Genomic DNA, 22,110 nt, shown 5'->3' with positions numbered 1-22,110 from the left:
AGTTCGTTGTTACAACACAGCACTACCTAGTGTCCAATGGGTGATAATTATCGTTACTTTACTAACCATCTGCATTGAGTATTGGATTCTATTGCCATCTCTAGTTTCATGTATGCTGTTAATGTGTTACATAAAGATTATCATTATCAATTTAAAGGAATACTTACCAAATATGTATTATGATTTTATGAAACAGAGTTAGCTTACTCATTATTATGCATGCATGATTACGCGTATGACAAATTAAAGGAAAGAAACTATTATAAAGAAAAATTGTATTTAATTTTGCCTCTATTTTTCAACGTTTCCCTAGAACCTTAGTTCGCCTATCAATCCTATTATATGTAGATCATGTCATTCACGACGACGCGTGCCAATGACCTTGGTATATAATAATAATATACTTACTTTACTCTTTGGCCTTGACTCGGAATGTCAAGTTATTTAAGGTTAGATTTGACAAATGTCGTGGATGACACGAACTATATACAGTAAATAACAGTTTTACAGTTAAGTATAGAAAAAAATCTAACGAACGAATGGCCTAAGTGTGTACCATCACGCTTCGCGATTGTTGAGCCATTTAGGGTCCTAGCTAAACTGATTGTTCAATGCTTACACTATGGAATGTCCAATGTAGCTAAGCCCTAAATGGCATAACCATCACTGTACGTAAAGTCCGTCTATGCTAATAACTTTGCACTGAATTTAATACAACAAAGTTAGGAAATTATTATAACAGTCGTATATTATTTTTTTAAATTTGACATTTGTCATTGCAACTGCCATGCAGTTTACTGGACCCGACTAAAGCCACGTTTTCACTTAAGACGCTAGGTAGACCCAATCAAAGAGCATATAATCACTAGACCCAATTTTGGTTCTGAGCGAGCAATCGTTCGTTCGGTCGGTTACAAGAAACACTTGCTCCAATAATAAATGGAAAGAGAAGAGCAAACACTTGCTCAAAACAAAATGCTTGCCTAAAACAAACACTAAACACTAAAACACTAAATGAAACCACGGCTTTATGATTCTGAGCCTGGCAAGCGTATCTAAACTTCTCGTGCGCTGCACTAAATAATTAAGAAGATTTTAAAATCATAGACTGACGTTACCATGCAGATATCAACAACAATTTTGAGCATGACATTAGCAATTCCTTGATCGTGCATTGATTTATTTACTATTTAATTCGTCTACAGGTACATTGATCTAAACCGCAATGCCTAAATCCTACAGATCTAGAACATCGAGCTATGACGAGTCAGTTGTTAACAGTTACATTTTTTCGGACGATAACAAATCCTCGCAAAAGACTGTCTTGTATCAAGAGCTCAGACTAATTGAACGAAATGAGAGCGAAATCAATGTGTGCTGGAAAGGTATGCTGTCTCAACACACCAGTAGCAACAAAACATTTCCATATGCCTGTGCCAAGTTTACTAAAACTGTGCTATTGCGCAAGTTACTTTGTTGCTTTTATACTGTCAATGACATTCTGTATTGTGTAGAATAGGCACTAAATTATGTACCTACCTATAGGTTCCTAGAAGCAGAAAGCAACGCATTTGCACAATTCAAGTTTTGGTATGTCAAACTGCCTGTTAGCCAACACCCATATCCATGACGAAGGAAACAACAATAATGTTGTTACCATTTACTGTATTTTCCTTAAAGGAACCAAAACTCATGGTCGAAATAGTGTTGAAAAAAATGCATTTATTATACCAAAACTATTGTCATGATTTCATCTTTCTTGCATCGTAAGTAAGGTCTCTTTTCGAACGATGACGACGAGAGACTTATTTCGGAGAACTTCCACGTCGCGGATATCATCGCAATTCGCAACTGTGAATGGGAGTAAAGGAAAATCCGGAGTTTTATTGAAATGAGTGAAACTAGTCCGTCAACTTCTCGGCATTATCTCGTGCGTAATGTTATTGTTGCACAATAAATCGTGTGACATAATAAGCAAGGCCGCGTGTCGTAAAATCATCGCGGTTTACATTTTACCGTTAAATTACTTTATTTATCCTTCGAAAATCGCTTATTATGCTGTATCGTTTCGTAATTTGGATTAAGTTGCTAATTTTATTGATTCAATGATAACGTTACTTTGATATCACAGTGTGTCAAAAACAATGCCTACGTATCTGCATCTGCCGAAGTACATACATCGACTACCTTAAGGTGGTTCGACTAGGTTACCCAAAGCTTAAACCTCACTAGATGGTGCCACAATTGCAAATTTTGAGTTTTAATTTTTGTGTGGAGTAGTCTTGGTATTTCTATACTGTAAATTATGTTTAGCGCACTCTTTAAATAAATATTGAACTATTACAACAAACATTGAACACTTCATTGTACAAAAACTACCCCTTAATGCAGTGGCGGATTAACCGAACAGCAGAAAAAGCATATGCTAAGGGCCCCGCGCCTAAGGGGGGCCCCGCGCTCCGACCCTGACCATGCGATTTCGGCACGCGGAACCGGCCAAGTAGAACTCGCACTCCGCGGATCCTGTACCACCACATTTTATTTACAATGTATTTTTTTTCGTAACTCAGTAACAATATTGATCAATTATTATTATTTGTTATTATCCTGTCTATTTTTCTTTACAACGATACCAAATTTAAAGATTTTTTTAGGCTTACGCAAAGACCTAGAGCAGAGTTTAGCATAATACCGAAGGTGCAGAGTGTTAGGGAAGGTGCAAACTTTTGTGCATGGCTAAGCTGCAGGAAACAGCAGAGCTCGGAAACGAACAAAAGAAGATACTGTGTTTAAAAACATATTAGTGAAAAGCAAGGAAGGATGATTTATTTACTAATTATTATTTCAAATAACAAATTGCACCTTACAGCTAATGCCTAATGGTGATCAGCTTTGAGCCCGTAGTAGGCCAAAGGACGCGCTCCTCTACGGCTGGCCGGGCCCAAAATATGCCGAGTTGCTGCAAAGCCGTGATACATATGATCTAATTCTCAAAATGTTATAAAAAGAAAACAGCGGGCCCCCTATGCAGGGCTCTGCATTCGCATAAGCCGGATGTAAAGCCCTACATAGGGCCCGATACCCAAAGCATCCCAGCAAGTCGCACTTTCGAGCAAGAACTAAGGCCGAGCAGCAGGCGAGCCGAGATCAATTCCAAACTCTGTTCTCCTACAATTCAGTCTTTGCATGGTGGCGCGCCGTGATTGAACGCTCCGGGCCTCCACCCTTATACGGAGCTCGGCCTACGGCCTCGTTCACACTCTGGCATTGATTTCATTCTAGACTCTGCTTTCCTGCAGCTTGGCCTTCGGTTTCGCACGGGAACGCTACGAAATCGGGTGGTCCGATCGGTCCGGATATTCAGCTCGTGGGGCTCAGCCTTCGGGCTTGTTTTTTGGCTCACTTAGCCATTAGTTCCCACTTCTTAGATCTGACTCACTTTTCACCTATTTTTACAAGCTTTTATTAAACTTAATAATCTTGATATTGTTAAACAGTATCCCTACATGCTTTAACTTGTAATACTCGTAAGTTGTTTTCAAAACCTGCAAACCATCTGCAAACTATTTTTTTGACCGTTTGTCAAAATTTGGCAAAATCGACCTAATCTGATGATGAAAACCGAAGGTAAGGAGGAAACCTATATAAAAGAAAGGAACTGTGATAAAATAACACAACTTCATTAAGATTAGGCTCTTTTAAAATGTATTAGTAAAAAAATAAAAAGATCGAAATTCCTCCCTACATTTTTTTTCTTTCGGAGCGATTATTTCCGAAAATAATAACTTTATTTAAAAAAAGGTTTTTGGAGACCATTATTCGTTTCGAAAGAGTTTATCCAACCATACGCCACACTACAGGGTCAAAGCAAAAAAATATCAAAGTATAAACATTTTGTACGAGAGGTATCCTAATTTTTTTTATAGTTTTTATTTTACCCGTTCTGTCGCAATGCATGATTTATGTATCCATGCCAAATTACAGCTATCTAGCACTAAAGATCACGGAGCAAACCCTCGGACAGACGGACATGGTGAAACTGCTTATATAAGAGTTTCTAGGTGACTACGAAACCCTAAAAAATACACTGCATAACATGTTAAAAACTAATAGAGAACGAGTGGACAAAAATTAAGACATCGTAAAAATGTTGTGATGGTACTGAATCCTCGGGGTGCGAATCCGACTCGCACTTAATCATTTTTTTTTTTCAAACCAGGGGGGCCCCGCAAGCTATTGTGCTAAGGGCCCCGCGCCTTCTTAATCCGCCCCTGCCTTAATGTCGACAGAATGTTTCTTGACTCTATTTCTAAGTATCACTCACACATTCAAACAGTCTTACTGGGATCCTTGTAGTAGACAATTTGGCACAGCGTGAGTAGGCTTCAATAGCGTTGCGGTATGTACGTGGAAATACATGCAAGAGGATGTGGGTTCGAGACTCATTAATTTTTTTTTGTTATCAGTATTATCAAGTACCTATTATTAATAAATTATTTTATGAGAAATATGAGCGTTTTCCATTAAAATATTAAAAATCTGATTCTCACACATCATGATATTTTTGGGTTCTTCCAACTCAGAATCACTAGCATAATCAATCCTCGTGCTAAAAAAACCCGAAAATTTGTATTGAAATTTTAGTTTTACATTGAAATTTCTTTCACACTAAAATGTGACGTAATGGTATGGATATTTTAGGATATCTTTTTTTAATACTAGGGTGGAGAAGATTCTAAGTAGAATGAACCTAAGAAAGTCCAAATTTGTAAGTCAGATTTTCCGGTATTTTTTTCAAAAAAAAACGCTGTTTTGTTCTAAAATTAAAGCAATCCCTTACTGCCCAGCCTTTAAAAAAGTAGGTACTATTTTACAGTAGAATTAAAAAAAATTTTTACGATACATTAAATTAAATTACAGTGAGTTACAAAATTGCATGGCCTTCTATTTATAACCATTATAAAAAGAAATGAGATATTTACCATGTTTGTTTATATTATTGATTTCCCGATATTTAGACACAACTAGAAGTTTCACACAATGCCTAGAGATAGAAAATTATTTATTCATTTTATTTATTGCCAATTTCATTCAACGGATCACATCATATCCAATTTATGTGTTTATGTATTTCATTGTTTTCTACCTAGTTGGTTATTAAATTCTGTTACTGCAATAATCTTTATCTACATAAAATATACCAACGAAAGTTTAATAAAGTATACATATATTAAAATGAAGTACACAAAATCAGGAATTACATATGACAATATCATTCAAAATCGCCTCCTCTGGCTTTGACACAGGCCCTCAAACGACGAGGCCAGTCATCAATAGCGGCACGCACGATTGTCATGTCTAATTCCGTCACTGTCTTAACTATGGCCCGCTTGAGGGAGTTAAGATTTGTGTGGGGCTTAGCACAGGCTTTCTCCTCAATAACCTGCTATATGGCATAATCCAGGGGGTTTAGCGTTTAGGTCCGGGTTGGAGGACGGCCAGTCTTCGTGGGCAATAAAAACAATTTTGTTCCTTCGAAACCAGGCTTGAGTTGTTTTTGCCTTATGTGCAGGAGCTGAGTCCTGTTCAAAGATCCATGGCTGGTTTTGAAATAGGGTGTGGCTTAAGGGCTTCACTATTGGTTCGAGAACGGTTTCCAGTTTTCGGTTTTCACACCTTTTTCACAGAAATGAATCTGTGTTAGCCCTGAGTATGACACACCCAAAATCATGTTTGGCGGGTGCCCACATTTGTGCAACGCAATAGGGTTGTTTCCATCTACAAATCTTAGGGCATAATTGTATCCCAAAAAATTCTTTTGGATTATAAGAACATGTTAAACTACTTTTAGGGGACCTGTAATGACCATATTTTTGTAAATATTGAATTTAAAATATCTTTTGGCACACGTCACGTGACCAAACTCGAAACGTCATTGAAGATTCTGATGACGTCACAACTCTCGGAGTGACACTGTCGACAGTTAGGCGATTAACAACAAATGACAAATATCAGTTGACAGTTCGTATCTTCTACGTGTGTATGTAGTTATGTGTCAAACCATAAACTGTGACGTCACACAATTTTCAAAGAGCGTTTTGGGCGCGAAAGCATCTGTCAAAATATATTTTGTTAATTTAACATATTTAAAGCCGTTTTTAGTACATATAAAAGCTGAATTTTAAGACAACTTTTAGTTAATATAGAAAGTAATACAAGCGTTTCAAAAAATTGGAATACGATTCTCTTTTAGGCCCCAATTCATTATAGATACGACGAGATAAGCGTTATGTGTGGTATATAATTATAGCTCACAAATCCACCACATTACTTCATTTTTTATTTTTTCGGTAGCATTTGTTTTAACGGAAATAAAGAGGTTGCAAATCGAGTAACAGAACTTCAGAACAGATATCATTTGATATTTACCAGTCGCTTTTCGGTGAAGGAAAACATCGTGAGGAAACTGGACTAATCCCAACAAGGCTTAGTTTTACCCTCTGGGTTGGAAGGTCAGATGGCAGTGGCTTTCGTAAAAACTAGTGCCTACGCCAAATCTTGGGATTAGTTGTCAAAGCGGACCACAAGCTCCACTGAGCCGTGGCAATATGCTGGGACAACGCTAGGAAGAAAGAAAGAAATCGAGTAACAGAACTTAGTAACCAACTAGGTATAATAGTTATGATGTAAATGTCCATATCATGTTGGAGTCATATATGTATTAGCCAACTAATTATTCAAGATCAATACACTTCGCTCCCTTAGGTATTCGCCTAAGTACAATCTCGGGCAAAATTGAGTTTTATAAAAGTGAACTAGTTTCTAGGTCATATTTTCTATGAATTGGTCATTTTTGTAGACTCCAATTACAGTTATACTTTTCCTGGTTTTTCGCGGACCAGAATATCGATGATTTTTGTAACTTGATTTAAACGTTTTTTTGTTTTTTCATTTTCAATCCAAAAACACATAAAATCACAATTCAGAACATGCGGCAGCGTTGTTTTCTATCAAGCACCAGGGCGGCTACCGGGAAAATCGAAATTCGTCAATTTCGGGCATTTTTCTCTGTCACTCTAATTACGTCTTAGTGAGAGTAAAAGAGAAAGATCCCCGCAATTTGCGAATTTAGGTTTTCGCGGTAGGCCCCCAGGTCGTGTCAAGTTTCAGCAGTGTTGCCAGGTGAGCGGAAGAGAATTATCGTACTTGAGTGTCAATATTATTGTACCGTTGAAAAAAATATCGTACGCCAATCAAAAAGGCAGCCCCTAAAAATGTCTAGCAAAATAAGCTTAAATTTCCAATTAATAATAAAAAAAGACAATTTTCGTCTAAATTGCGTAAAAAATCTGTTTATGTTTGTGTATTTTTGGGATAGACTCAAACGGTATACACAGGAAATTGTGACATTTTAAACTTTAAACTTTATTACACCAAGGAGCCGAACACCCAAAAGATACTAATTTTAGCCTATTTCTGAGAGAAAGTGTCATATTTTGCTTCAAATTACTAATCTTTTAAGGTGGCATCATCCAAGGGCTGAAATTATAGTACTTTAGTGTACGATAATGCTCTTTGGAACATTACGTCATACCGGGGCCCAAATTATCGTACATGTACGACAATTATCGTACGCCTGGTCACACTGAGTGTCAGTGTCGACAGAGTCAGCTATAAACGCGTCAAACATCGCAACGTCGCGCCGATGGCCGGCCGAGGCATGGAGTGGCAACGCCGCAATGTATTTGTACACGACATTTGTCACACACACATGAGTAAAATTTATAAAAATATAACGTTGATTATTGCATGATTTCTGTATGAAACAAAGTTTTTCTATTAATTTAGCGCAAATGAATATTCGAAAGTAGATAGATGCGCAACTATTTATGTAATAATATTGTGTAATTAATTAATAAATAGCGATTGTTTTTTGTATGAAAATCGAACCACCTTAAATACCTACATGAGCCTATTGAGCCTCCTTGAACGAATTTAGAGGTAAACGTAAAGTTGCATCGTATTTCAACACGTCTGTTAGTGGGTCACCATTTGCAAACATTAGACGAAACCCTGATTAGCACTGCAATTGCCTTTATTTTATATAAATAGCTTCGTAAGTACTTAAGTTAATTCATATGACCAAAGTAAGCAAAAACTGCTGTTCGATATATCCTTCCTTTATAAAATTGTCAATAACGAAGTTGATTGCCCTTTATTACTCTCAAAATTTAGTTTAGTTTTTTAAAATTACTTTTATAGTTGTCATTTCTTTTGAATTATTTTTCTCACTGCACCCACATTCGAGAATTTCTGTTTTTCCCTATGGTTGACTGGTAGAGAATGCCTTAAGGCATTAAGTCCGCCATTTGTACTTATTTTTATTGTGCAATAAAGTTTAAAATAAATAAATAAAATTAAACTTCATCACTAAAGCCAGACTTCCCGCTCGCCCCAACCGTAACCTTCATTTGTTCGTACCACCCATCCGTCTAAAGAACTACACTAGAAACAGTTTTATTCCCCGTACTATGTATCTTTACAACAGAGAATTCAACGAAATAGACCTTTTTAATACCACTCTTACAGGGTTGAAAAATAAAATTAATAATAAATTCACAAGTTACGAATGATAAAATAATAAGTGAGTAATAATAATGTATAATGTACCAATAACACGCTTAGATATTAAGTAGGTAGTAAACAATCACGAGGGTGAACGTTCTAGTGCTGGGCATGTCACTGTCTGGGACCGTGCGAAGTACATGGTGGGGGTAAGTAAAGCGATCCCAGCGCATAAGGTGGTAAAAATTTGAACTAACTGCGGATAGTGTCTTTAACATTTCCTATAATTATAGGCTTGAAATGAAACTTTGATTTACGATTACTCCTGAAATATTCATTTAAATTGTATGGTGTAAGGGACCATTGTAAGCTGTATGAAATGCTTAATATAACTAACGTATTTATTTTGATAATTGTTAATAATGTATCCATGTAAATAGCTTTGCAAATGCCACGTATTACGTGATCTTTTTCTAGAAGTTACGAATATGTATAGTAAGTTATCCTTAAAAGATAGACATTTACCATCGCGGACTTTTTTGTAGACCTATGAATGAGAAACAACTCCACCATACGTGTTGTTATAGCTCAAACGGATTAGGCAGCGTTTTCGATGAAAGCTCCTAGCCAGCGTGATTTTTTCCGACAACATCGTTATATTTCAAACAATTTACACAAAAACTTAACAAGTTATATACTTAATCCTTCCTCAAGAATCACTCTATTGATAGATGAAAGTCGTATGAAAATCCGTTCAGTATTTTTTAGTTTTGGAGTAGTTTTATAAGATGTAGTGAATTGACGTTTTCTCCTAGACTTGCGGACACTAGGTTGCGTGACAGTCGTGCACGCTCCCAATACTGTTAATGACTTATGTTTAATGGTGCCATTTACTGGGATAGTGGTCAGCGCTTGAACGTTTTCCTTCTTTCAATTTCATCTTCTTCTTATAGTTAAGTTAATTCAGGTCCATTGCAACAAAATTAATAACTATAATCTATAACGTTTTCGGCACTGTATTGTCAATATTATATGTAATATTTTCTAATGTAACTCTTTTATAATGACTGTTTGTGCCAAAATAAAGAGAAAAAAATATAACTAAAATATGCAAAAAAAAAACAATCTGGGTCATAGTCAGTAGACAACACAATATTTTATATGATTCGGTTACATCGCTTGTTTCGTTGTAATGTAAGATGGTCTCCTCCATCTCATCAGTGGACGCACAAACAGGATGAAGAGCGCAGGGAGACACTCAACACGAAACGTCATCTGATATGGCGAACCAGTGGCGAACCTACTCATCGATTCATATAAACGCAACACGTACAGCGCCTTATTTGGCATAGTGACCCGAAAATCAGACTAGAATTTATTCCGTTTCGCGGAGCTAGAAGCTCTTGCGGGGTGCATTGTATCTAGGGTTTGCAATATCCGTCAATTTCTCGGATTCGGATATTAAAATTTGACGGATCTAGATATCCGGATAATTCGGATAATACGGATCTATATAAATAAAGGTTACGTTCTAGAAGGATTCGGCCAAAAACGGACTGTTATTAGTCAAAAATTAAGTTATAGTGATATTTAAATGGAGTAAATTAACATTTACTCCTTAAACGACAATTTTTTCGAACATGTATTAAACTTTTATACACCGGTGTGATAAAATTACATGAGAAAAGCTTGCTTTCTGTATCTTTGAAAAACAGTGGTTAAATAGAGGTAAATTGCTTAGAATATCTAGCTCATTCTTTCAGTATGCATTACGGTGTTATTCCATTATATACGAGTAGTAAAAAGATAATAGTAATCCTGTTAGTTACTGCAAATAATTACCAAAGTTGAGCGAAATCATATCAATATTACTTACTTAGTTAGTAGCGCTTGTTATTTTTCTTTTAACAGGAGAAGGGGAACCGACACGATAATACACAAACAAAATCAGTGATAACAACACTCACAACCACTGTAATGACATTACACACAAGTAGACGACCCAAAGACGACTGAACGAATCCCGGGTAATAATTACTGTAAACAATAATAATTCTCGCCTCGAGTTCCATATGGTCCCGAGTTTGAATAAAATTAACTTCTCAGGAGAGCCAAAACAAAATTGCCCCTTCTGTTTGTCATTATTTCACGTACTATGGACGCTGGACATACCATTAATTTTTTATTGAGATAAGCCTTTTTACCTTCTATTTTGGATAAGTAAAAACGTTATAATACGTTTAATTATATTTTAAAAGTCGGTATTTATGCTAAATTTATTAGACCCGATTTTTTTTTCTTCCCATTGTAAAAGAGAGGCATAAAGCATTGACTGACTTACACACTACACTTTGATTATTTCAGACATTATTAAGGTCTTAAGTTCAGACCCGAAACGTAGTATCGTTACTAAAACTGTAGGCAAAACGTCGTATGTAATAAACACCTCACAATGTGTCAACATTTTAAATTCATAGTCTCAAAGTAACGCCAACCACAAAATCGAAACAATTGAGAGGCAAACATATGGATCAAGACGGGTGTGAAAAAATATATATTTCAGTGTTGTTGTTAAGGTACAGTCTGAACTCAGTTAAAATCTCTATATTTGGAGATTATCTTAACTAAGTTAAGCCTTAACTAAGTATATAATTAGTTTTGTTGGCAGTTAGTGCTTACATGTTATTTTAATACTAGCATTTTAATACAGCTATTTTAGCAATGCTTTTTTTTTTCACGAAAATAAGGAAAATCATGAAATCCGACCTTATGCACTTTCTGTATCTCGGAAACTAAAATCGAAAGAAATACCAGAGTAAGAAAGATAATTCACTATTTATTATCTTACGTTATGGAATTTGTGTCGAGAATTACCATTATTTCAGTCAGGAGGTATCCACCATAGCTAGATTTTAAAAACTGTTCCTGTTACTACTGTTTAGATTAAGCAACATTCGCATGCATTTTGTAAAGTTATTGCGTGACGTGATGTACCTATCATAATTGATGTGCTGTTAGTATTTTAATTGATTAAATATATGAAAATGCGATATTTAACCCTTTTCCAGGCATAGTACGATTTATCGACCACATACGCGCCAATAGATTTTAAACATTAGCCATCCGATTTAAGGTTCAAATTAGATTGCACTTTTGGAAAATGTGACTTTTCTTTAAATTAATCACCAAAGCTGGATTTATTGGAATATATTTGAATTTTTTGGGAAAACCTTGTAGATTGGTGCGGCCAGGAAAAGGGTTAAATGACAAAATGGTATGAAATCATTCGATCGATAACCATATTTAACGGATCCGTAATATCCGAAATATCTGGATCCTATGACCCGTTGGATCCGGATCGGATATCCGGATCTCAAACCCAAATTGTATCCCTTACTTTTCTTCGACGTTTATGTTAACCACTTCTCCAACTTCGGAGCATAGAGGACAGAACTTTCATTGGGCCTGTAAAGGCCCAATGAAAATTAAATAAAATAATTATTTATTATTATTTAATGTAAATTAGCATCCTTCTTCTTACATCGATCTCTTCCTGTCAAGTTCCTGCACCCAAGGCAGGGGACGAGAACCGTAGCTTAGGAAGCTTAAACAAGATTTTGACGTTTTAATATTGCGTTATTAACTTATTTTTGTTACCAGGGGCTCACATGATGCTATTTTTCATGTCATTCGTCTTCGGGTCCGTCTGCACATGCTGCATTCACAGACTAAGGTTTATGTTTGGTGAAAAATGCGTGCTCTACCCTAAGATAGTAACCCATTCCACTATACACCGAATGGTACATGAGTTCTTCTCTTTCAAGACCGAAATACAAGATTTTGGTAATTATAAATTACAATGTATATTCTTCAATACAGTAAGTATACTTATGGCAAAAAAAATGAAACGACCTACTTCTTTAAAATAGAGAAACTAGTCGAATGTAGTGACGGCGATTTCGTTCTAACAATTTAACATGGTTTTCATCTTATTTGATTGGTGGTAACGAAATCCGATCAGGAGTCGTCTTTTTAAGCAATTTGCTCGCACTTATAGGTACGCGTGAGATACGTGATGGATGACACGACTGAATGTCGCATCCAAATAAAATCAAAACCACATAAATTTTTTAAAGTAAAATCAGCTTCTGTATCTTGATTTAAAAACTAGTTACAAACCCACTGCCCTGACCATCACTTGCTATGGCAGCATGCTTCCATTTTTATCATTTGTCACTACTTTCGCGCTTACATACATACTTGTTAGAACGTGACAGGTATGGTGACAAATGATAAATAGCCGACCATATTAGCCCTATTGTTATCCATCATTATTAAAAAAAAAACGTATCCAGAGTCTGAAGCACCAGTGGAATTTGTGACCACCCAGTGGGCCGAAAACAGTGTATGCTACCTGCCGACATACGTGCCCCTGGTGTCCGGGTTGGCCGGCTTGGTGTGGACCACCATGTTTCTCATGTGCTCTTCGGGCACATCACATAACGTCACTGGGTGAGTATACACATTCTGTACTTCTACTACAAAGGTAGGTAACAGCACCAAGTCATGAAATATTCGATACTAAATTTGAATTATTTTTGATAAGTCACTGATATCTAAAAAATCCTACAGTTTTGCGCGTTAAAAGTTGAATGCCCTATTCGTCTCTAATATTTTCCACATGTTTAATGAAATATACTGCAATTCGTTTCCACATAATTAACAAATTAAAACAACGTTTGTTTTTTGCCTTTCATGGACAGTATGACGCCATTTTTCTTAAAACACAGAAATTAATGAAACGTCAAACTTTAGAGTCCACAGTAAACTCGATTCTCCATACAAACGTAGTTACGCTCTCATTTTACAACGACTAGCTATATTGCTATGAAACTTTGTACTTACAATAGGATAAAGTATATCTATGCCTGTACTTAGTCTATGTAGTTTCAGATACCATTGTTAAAAAAATACAGTGTATTTACGTTTTTAATACAAAACGTGGTTTTGTTTTATTTTGTTTGTTTTCTTAGCTGGAGCTATATGGTCATTGTATGTGTAAAGTGTCATTACGATCCAACACGTAGTTTTATAATGAGAACGAAACTCCGTTTCTATGGGAAGGTGAAATTCGGGCGAACTCGCTGCAGACTTTTAAGCAGCTCTTATGCCTCTTGTGTATGGTAAAATGTTGCTAGTGTTTAAAAAATGATGTTATACTCGTACATACTTATTTTACAAATTTTATAGTTTACGTTTCGCTAGTTTATAACACCTACAGAAACTTTAAAACCATCAGTGGATGAAAAATAAGCAGATTAAAAAAAATACCATATATTACCTACATTTTATACACTAAATTTGACAATTTTATTATATTATTACTTCTTGGCTACCTACATACTTTCGATCATTACATTTACCGTTAACTTTATTCCAACAGCGCGCAAAGACATTGGCGTGCGCTACCCATCATGTTCCTATTCTGCGCCACCATGTCGGGGCTGTGCCTTTATGCGTCGACGATTACCCACAGGGGTCTACGGGATCTATGCTCGAAATTGGCCGATGCCACTGGTTCCCCAAAGTAAGTTTTTTTCATGTACTTATTTATTAATTTCATATTTATAATTGACACAGAAATTTAGCCAGCCTATATCTACACACCACATCGTCACCGATGTTAAATACAATCTACGTCAAAAATAATATATGTTTACACTTTTGCACCTTACTCCTTTGTAACAAGGCGAGAAATTTAAACATATCTTTGATGTAGACTGTACCATTAAACGTTATCGATGCAGCGTTATGGTTAAAATCACCATGAGAAGAAGATGCTATCTAATGAGAAGTAGATAATATCTAAAGACCTTATAAGGCTTGTAAGGGTATTTCTTAGGTACAAACTAGTTATTTTAAAAGTCGTTTTCTATTTTTATCATATTCTTATTATATAATATTTACTCACCATCACTGTTCTATTAATCGTGGACCAAAAGATGATACACGTTTATGTTTACATTTTTTTACTATTCCTACGTATGTATGTATAGCGTTGACTTGGTATTTATGCTACATTTAGGTACCTAGCTAGACAAGTAATCGTAGCACAAGCTTTGCTTAAATTGACTAAATACGTTGATCTCTATAGGTTTGTCCCCAAAATTAAAAATAATAAATGAATAAATATGTACAAGGGTGTCCCTTATTATTTTGCGATTTTAAAATTTTAACACTTTAAATTTTAACAACGCATACCCTCTAAATACGTATAATGATACTACCCCAAAACACTCTGTTTTTCTTTCTGTACATTCCTGTAACAGGAACCCGTGTACAAAATATGGGTGTATTTTGTGATGCTACCCAATTATTTTTCTATTAGATTATAGTCATGACGACAGGACGGTAAGTAAAGAAAATACTCCCAATCCGTCTGCAGGAAATTCCGTATACAGCCGGAAAGCTATACCTACGTTCTACATACTTAGCACCTGATGGTTTAGACTGCTGGAACTAAAAGCAATCGCTATTTATCGATGATGTTAGCAATACTGTGCTTTTGTATAAAATGTGCGCTCGTGTACGAAATTTCCCATTTCCCATGGATTTGGCCACAATGATATTTAGTCTATATTACGCAGCTAGATTTTTAAATCCATGACGGAATATACTCAAAGGATTATTCTTCTAAACATAAACATACTGGCATTGAATGTGCATCGGCCTTTACATATTTATTGGTATATGATCATCAAATCCAAGTAACTTTGTTAAATCACTCTGACACAAACACCTGTAGAGGTCAAAATATTCCTAACCTTACGGTCAAGGCGCTCTAATGCATTATACAATAACTTTATTATGCCACAACAAGATTTACCGGCGAGTACACGTGACTTAAAAGATAGTTAAGTGAGGAAGTTAGTATGTTGCTCTTTTCGTTTAATATAATCTTTTGATGTACAGTCAGCTGAGGATAGCTTTCTTCCTTTTGAAAATCTACCCATTGTATCATATTAAGCATAAAAGTTCTGAGGATCTGAAAAAAAACAGAAAAATACAAGCCCCTTCAAAGTAACAATCAAACAACTTTATTGTGAGTCGTTCTAAAAAACTGAAAGACAAAGTTCTTACTGTAAAAACTGAAAGACAATGTTACGTCCGCAAATTCCAGGTGGCTTTCTTGTATTCTACCCCAGCTAAACGAACAACGCAGGTGCGGTTTCACTATAAACGTGGCCACGCTAGCGTACAGCCGACGCATCCGCGGCGTGTACCAAGCAACGGTACTGAGTATCGTTTCGGCGTGGCTGCACACCGTCTGCTGGGTGCTGTCGACGCTGCTCATCGTGGCGCGTGTGCTACTCGCCGTCGACTTCACTCTGGTGCACGTCCGGGCGCAGCTCGTCGGCAACTTGGACGATATATTGGTAACTTTTCTAGCAAGTCGTGTGAACAATAAGTCAATAAGACTAACCTGAGAGAGGTAAATCGGAAACAAACTTTACATTCACACTTCACGCTAAAGTAAATGCTGCCCTCTACAGGTCACGTACGTTTTCTTGTACTTACATTTCGTCCAGTAAAAGGGTGGTCCTGTGCTGCCCCTACAGTTCATGCACGCTCCCTATTGTAATTGGGCATTTCTATTTATAGTTGTATCGTATCCCCAACTTTTGTCTTAGAATTAAGAATTATCATATCTGGGGACACGGTAATGCCCCCGCCAAGACGAGCCAGGCGAAGCCCAAGGGCACTACCTACCTTTTCACGAAGCGCTTCGTAATTTTTTGAACCCTCATACCTTGGCTTTGGATTATCGCAAATAAACAAAATTCTTGGGATATTATGTCAATAGTGGACCTATTAAACAAATATTTTAACTGCGCAGCTCTTATACTTCAGATTTGTATTGATATCTAAAAACTTTCGTCACTGACTCACTCACTCATTCACTGATGATCATCAAAACTCTTAGGGTGGTTCTGAACTATTAGTACACAAACAAGAAAAAAATCTAAAACTCGGAACTTTTACCCCCCCCCCCCCCCCCCCAACTCCTTAAACTAGGCCAACTAGGTGATGAAAATTTGTATGAGAGTTCCTCAAATGTTGATGCTAGAAGTCTGAAAATTGATATATAATAATAATAAAATACCCATTTTAGGATTTTTAGTAAATCCCTTAACATTAAGGGATGGAAGATTGTGATAAGCAACTTACAAGAAGAAGTAAAATGCCACCAAAAACATTTTCATGTAAAATGTTGCCAAGACGAAACCATAAGGCTCGCACTGTCAAAAAGTTATCAGACCTCATATAGAGCCAAGCTTCTAACTCTACAAGCCAATATTTTGACTAAGGTCTTCACAAACTCTACACCTTAGTCAAAATATGTGGCTTGGCCATTTCGCTACCATCAGATGGGCGTAACGTGAAAAATATATTCAAATACATATAATACAAAATAAAAATTATCATAAGGGTTGTATACATGTGAGAGATATATATATCCATCCTCCAAACTAGGCTGAGCCTGTATCTTGGCAGTCTGCGAGAGCGATTGACAACTATCTTCACATTAGTAGATGATACAGTGCTTAATACTAAAGGTAATTACTTCAATACAAGCTACAAAATACACAATAACTAAACTAAAAGAACTAACCAAACATATTATTCAAGATTCAACATATTATGTGAGCGTGTGTTTGTGTGGGTAGTGTATGTGTGTGTGCCAGAAGGAGTGTGTGTGTGTGTGTGTTTGCAAGTTTGTGTTATGTGGCTAGGTTAATTCACTGTTTATTACTTTTCCGTTATACAATAGTTCTTGTAGTAACGAAACGGCCAAGCCACATATTTTGACTAAGATGTAGAGTTTTGGGCTTGTAGAGTTAGAAGCTTGGCTCTACATGCGATTTGATAACTTTTAACAGTTTTGAATGATTCACGGTTAGTTTCATTAGACTTAAATCGACCGGGCAGCCAACACGCATGAATGAGGGCAGATAGAGCTCGTTCTACATAAATTTGACACCAACCCGCTATCTTCATGCAGTTACCTGTGAACAAGATGCATGTAGCTGCGTCGAAATATTGGGAGCTCGAAAACAATACAAAAGGTAATCATGGTCAATATCCAGGTCGATTTAAGTCTAGTGATAATTTTTAACAGTGCGAGCCTTATGGTTTCGTCTTGGCAACATTGTAATGAAAATGTTTTTGGTGGGATTTATTTTTACTCAAAATGAAGTCCATCCTTACAGAGGAAAAATTCTTTCCAACTTTTTGAGCTTCTGGTTAATTATGTCTTCCACCATGGGGTTCTAAATGCAGGGCTCGATTCTACTCGCTTATTAGAGCTTCTTTTACTATGGGACCAACCTCGAAATCGCTAAAAATCTTTTTGCTTTTCCATGGAAAACATCGACACCTGATCAGCAAAATGTATGAAAGGACACAAAAAATTGCGTGATTTCGGGTTTGGTCCCAAAATAAAAGTAGGTCCAGTGTAGTGAGTCAGAATCAAGCCCTTCATTTAAAGCCCCATGATGGTAGACACCTTGTATTTTCAATATTGTTACAATACAACCTTCTATGACCTTAACAAAACGTACAAATAAAATATGTTTAAAATTGTGGGGATTTTTTTTCTCGTATCGTATTTGGATTAAAAAACTCGACTTACTGAAACTATCAAACATTTGTATTTGCTGACAAAATTATAGATTTCGACCGCATCTGTATGGCATCTAGGTGAGTTCGGGTTTGTCAAACACGCATCAGTACTTGCTAAGTCTGTATTATTCTTTATTCATTATTGTATTGCAGTCATGTTCATAATACATTATACTACGGTAAGTTTAGTAAGTGCCGTAAACTCCTAATTAGTTAAGTTTTTTTTTCTACCTTACAGCAAAAGCATGAAAAGCAGATTAATTCTTTTAATGCAGAGACTGTTAAGCCATACAAAACTGACATTGACGAAGAAGATTCAGAAGAGGAATTATACGCTACAACAAATGTGAAAGGAAACGAACAAACCCTACCACAACTTTTGGTACTACCGAGTGACAGCAAAGTAGGTGAATTTGATGAAGAAATGCCGCAGATATTCTCCTCTGCATTATCATTAGTCCCTGAAGAAAGACAAAGATTACTTGAAATGTATATTCATGAACTCTTACACGATCTATTGAAGAATATAGGCACACCAGTACTAAGAAGTAATGCAATAACTCCTCCTAATAGTAGTACCGTAAATACTAAAAAAAAAATGCACATGGACACAGATGATGAAAATGCTAAAATGTTTGCAAAAGAATTCACCCAAAAACTTCATGAGAAACTGACCCAGGAATTCAATGAATTCGATCGTCAAATTAAGTTTCATTTAGAAAACATAAGTAGTAAAGATGACATTATTTCTGAAGTGTCAGATGACATAAAAAATCATAACGACATTACAGATAAGCATGAGGATAAAATAATAGAAAACGAAAAAAGTGAAAATGAAACTAAAGAAAACAGTAAAGATGATAAAGAGTTATCTATCAAACGTTCCTATGTTAGATTTAACGTTGAACCAGAGAGCAACAGGTTAACTGCTGAAACTATTGCAAAACTCGAGAAGGAAGAAGAGAAGAAAAATGAAGAAGATGAACAAAATAAATCTGTGAACCGTCGACTTGGCGAACAACTTCTTAACTTCAATGATTCAAATGATGACAATAGGGCAGACCAAAAAAATGAAATACCAAACAAAGATCAAAAGAAAGATGAACAAAACGAATTTAAGGATAAAGATGAACCTCGCCGGAGTAGTGATGATGATGATGATGACGATAGGTCAGCCTCGACAAATAAATCAACAAGCAAAGATCCAAAGCAAGGCGAAAGGAAATAAGTTGTAAAACATAATTATGAAAAAAGCCACGGAAACAGCTAAAGAGGTACTTTTTTTTTTAATTTATTTAGGTACTGAAGTACTTAAAGAAAAAAATACTTTAAGTTTAAGCAATATAAGCAGAGTTTATTGTTTTTATTTGTGTCTAGGACGTACAGTAAATACATGTTTATTTTTGTTATCTTAAGGCGGGATTCCACAAGTGTGCGGCACAAACACTTTTGTACTGAATTATGCTTGAGCGTACTGAATCCCGCCTTCAAGTGTACTTACGCAGTAGCATTAAAAGATTTGAATTTACCTTTTTGTAATGTTTTCCTTACTGTATTTTTCGTGATTTATACAGTCAAGTCTAACAATATGGATGCATAGTATACTACTTACTCAAAAATATGGACCTCTTGACTATAAATACCGAAATTAAAATGACCATTTGACCTTGAGCGAACAGTGTCATACAGTATCGAAAGGTTTCCAGGCAAATTCGCAGAAAGTAAGAAACCATGTTGGTCGATTAATTCCCCGCATACTAATACGATAATTATAATTAGGTACCTATAGGTTATCCCATGTCTCAATTGTTACATATTATAATTAACGAATTCCAAATTTCAAGATACAGATTCAGCCAAGTTAGGAGCTCACTGGTCACCACTTGTGTATTTTGCTCCTGTAAGTATTACTTATGTAAAACTTGTAAAGGAAGGTGTCAAAGTCGCCTCATCATCTCCTCCTGGGCCTACCCCGCCCACGCTTTTCTGCTGGCATCCACTCGGTGGCTATGTTAGTTAGCCCACCTATCCGGAATATCCGGATGCAAGCGATAGATGTGACTGTTTTTTTGCCAATGACAGCAATGCGGGTTTTGGAGAGCAGTGTAGTGTTCCGGACGCGGTCGGTCCTTTTAACACCTAAAATGCTGCACTGCATATTATTATAATATATGTATCGATCAATTTATAAAGCCCATTTGAAAATTAATTCACCATAAATATTATTTATAATAAGAGATTACAACATTTGACATTTTTACTATAGATATTGATTTATGTATAGGAGTCTGACAGAGGCCTCACGTGTGCGTGAAATTTGTTAATTGCATGGAAATGTGTATTTGCTTTCATCACGGTATTAATTGCGTCAGTGTCTCAGTTAACAGCGGTGTCACGGTCGCCTTGTCTGTGCCCGAACGCCCGCGCCCAGCGCCGAAACGGCAATTTCGCAAACGTATGCTCACAGACTTTACATTACATACTTGTATTTATTGTGTTCTTTTAGCCTCTTCTACTTACCTTTTGCTTTATCTATCACCTCGTAGTATCAAGCACCTCCACTTCCAGTATTTTCCATTTTACTATATCCTTTGTTACCATACATAACACTAGATTTTTTCCATCGAAATCCGTATGTGGATTATTATTTATTACCGAGGATGAAAAGTTGTATTTAGTACTGTCGCCACCAAATATACCGCAATGGGCAAGATGTTCGCAATATCTGTCAGGCATCTATTATCAACATAATGTTAAAATGCATGTTTAGACATTTTTGAGCACCTTGGTAGTCTCTTTACTATATCATAAAGACTGTAATCGTTCAGTGTTTACATACGATTATTCCGTATATACAGGTTGTTTATTTAGTCACCTGCAATAATTTACGGGTAAATATATAGGTCATACTGAGCAACTTTTACTATGGGATCGCGATCCCGAAATCGCGAAAAATAAATTTTACTCTCGCATAGAAAGCCAAAATGTACGAAACAGCCTAACTTTTTCGCGATTTTGGAGTTGATCCCATAGTAAAAGTTGCTCAGTATGACATAGATAGTCACCCCGTAAATTATTGCACGTGACTAAATAAACATCCTCTGTATAACAGATATAAAAAAAAGACATCGAAAGTACGTTATCCAATGACTAAAATTACATCAACAACTTTTTAAATAAGTACATAAAACTTGATTTAGTATAGTACCCAGTTACAGTATGCAAAATATTTAGCTTGAACAGCCCCATACATTTAGTACGACGTTCTATAAGTGGTTAATTGTCTACAGTAAGAGGTTTTTGGTCTTCACATGATTCGTATGTAATAACGTAAAAAAACCTTTTTTTTTTAATAAATAAATATAATCATTTTTTTATAATTTTCATTTTTAGGGTTCCGTAGCCAAATGGCATAAAACGGAACCCTTATAGCTTCGCCATGTCCGTCTGTCTGTCTGTCTGTCTGTCTGTCCGAGGCTTTGCTCCGTGGTCGTTAGTGCTAGAAAGCTGAAATTTGGCATGGATATATAAATCAATAAAGCCGACAAAGTCGTACAATAAAATCTAAAAACTCTAACTTTTGAACCATTAGTCCAAAAAATATGAAAAAAATCGTGGAAGTAGAGCTTAAGAAAGACATTAAATGAAAACTATAGCGGACATGATCAGTTTAGCTGTTTTTGAGTTATCGCAAAAAGTTTTCCCTTCATAGTAAAAAGACTTACTTTAATTAGGTACTGATTATGCAAATTTGCCTATTTGTTTAACTCGGGTGAAAGGTACCGTTTCATCCCTTGGTTAACAATTTACTATACTTTAAGCTCCAGTTTAGCTTATTGTGACGGAAGAGTAACTACGGAA

The 22,110-nt window shown here is 36.1% G+C and overlaps 2 protein-coding genes across 2 annotated transcripts; both read left to right on the top strand.

Moving 5' to 3' along the window:
• Window positions 1-1,008: 1,008 nt before the first annotated feature.
• Window positions 1,009-16,114, top strand: LOC133528641 (uncharacterized). Its single transcript, XM_061866097.1, has 5 exons — window positions 1,009-1,385; window positions 12,226-12,408; window positions 12,930-13,077; window positions 14,009-14,152; window positions 15,788-16,114. The coding sequence occupies exons 1-5, from the start codon at window positions 1,226-1,228 to the stop codon at window positions 16,050-16,052; spliced, it is 900 nt and encodes a 299-aa protein (XP_061722081.1). The 5' UTR covers window positions 1,009-1,225; the 3' UTR covers window positions 16,053-16,114.
• A 2,290-nt stretch (window positions 16,115-18,404) lies between these two features.
• Window positions 18,405-19,477, top strand: LOC133528494 (uncharacterized protein DDB_G0286299-like). Its single transcript, XM_061865882.1, has 2 exons — window positions 18,405-18,428; window positions 18,488-19,477. The coding sequence occupies exons 1-2, from the start codon at window positions 18,405-18,407 to the stop codon at window positions 19,475-19,477; spliced, it is 1,014 nt and encodes a 337-aa protein (XP_061721866.1).
• Window positions 19,478-22,110: the final 2,633 nt, after the last annotated feature.

The sequence above is a fragment of the Cydia pomonella genome, chromosome 19, assembly GCF_033807575.1.
Source record: "Cydia pomonella isolate Wapato2018A chromosome 19, ilCydPomo1, whole genome shotgun sequence".
In the NCBI taxonomy this organism is placed as follows: domain Eukaryota; kingdom Metazoa; phylum Arthropoda; class Insecta; order Lepidoptera; family Tortricidae; genus Cydia; species Cydia pomonella.
The sequence above is the reverse complement of the archived record's forward strand: the minus strand, read 5'-3'. Positions and strand labels throughout refer to the sequence as shown.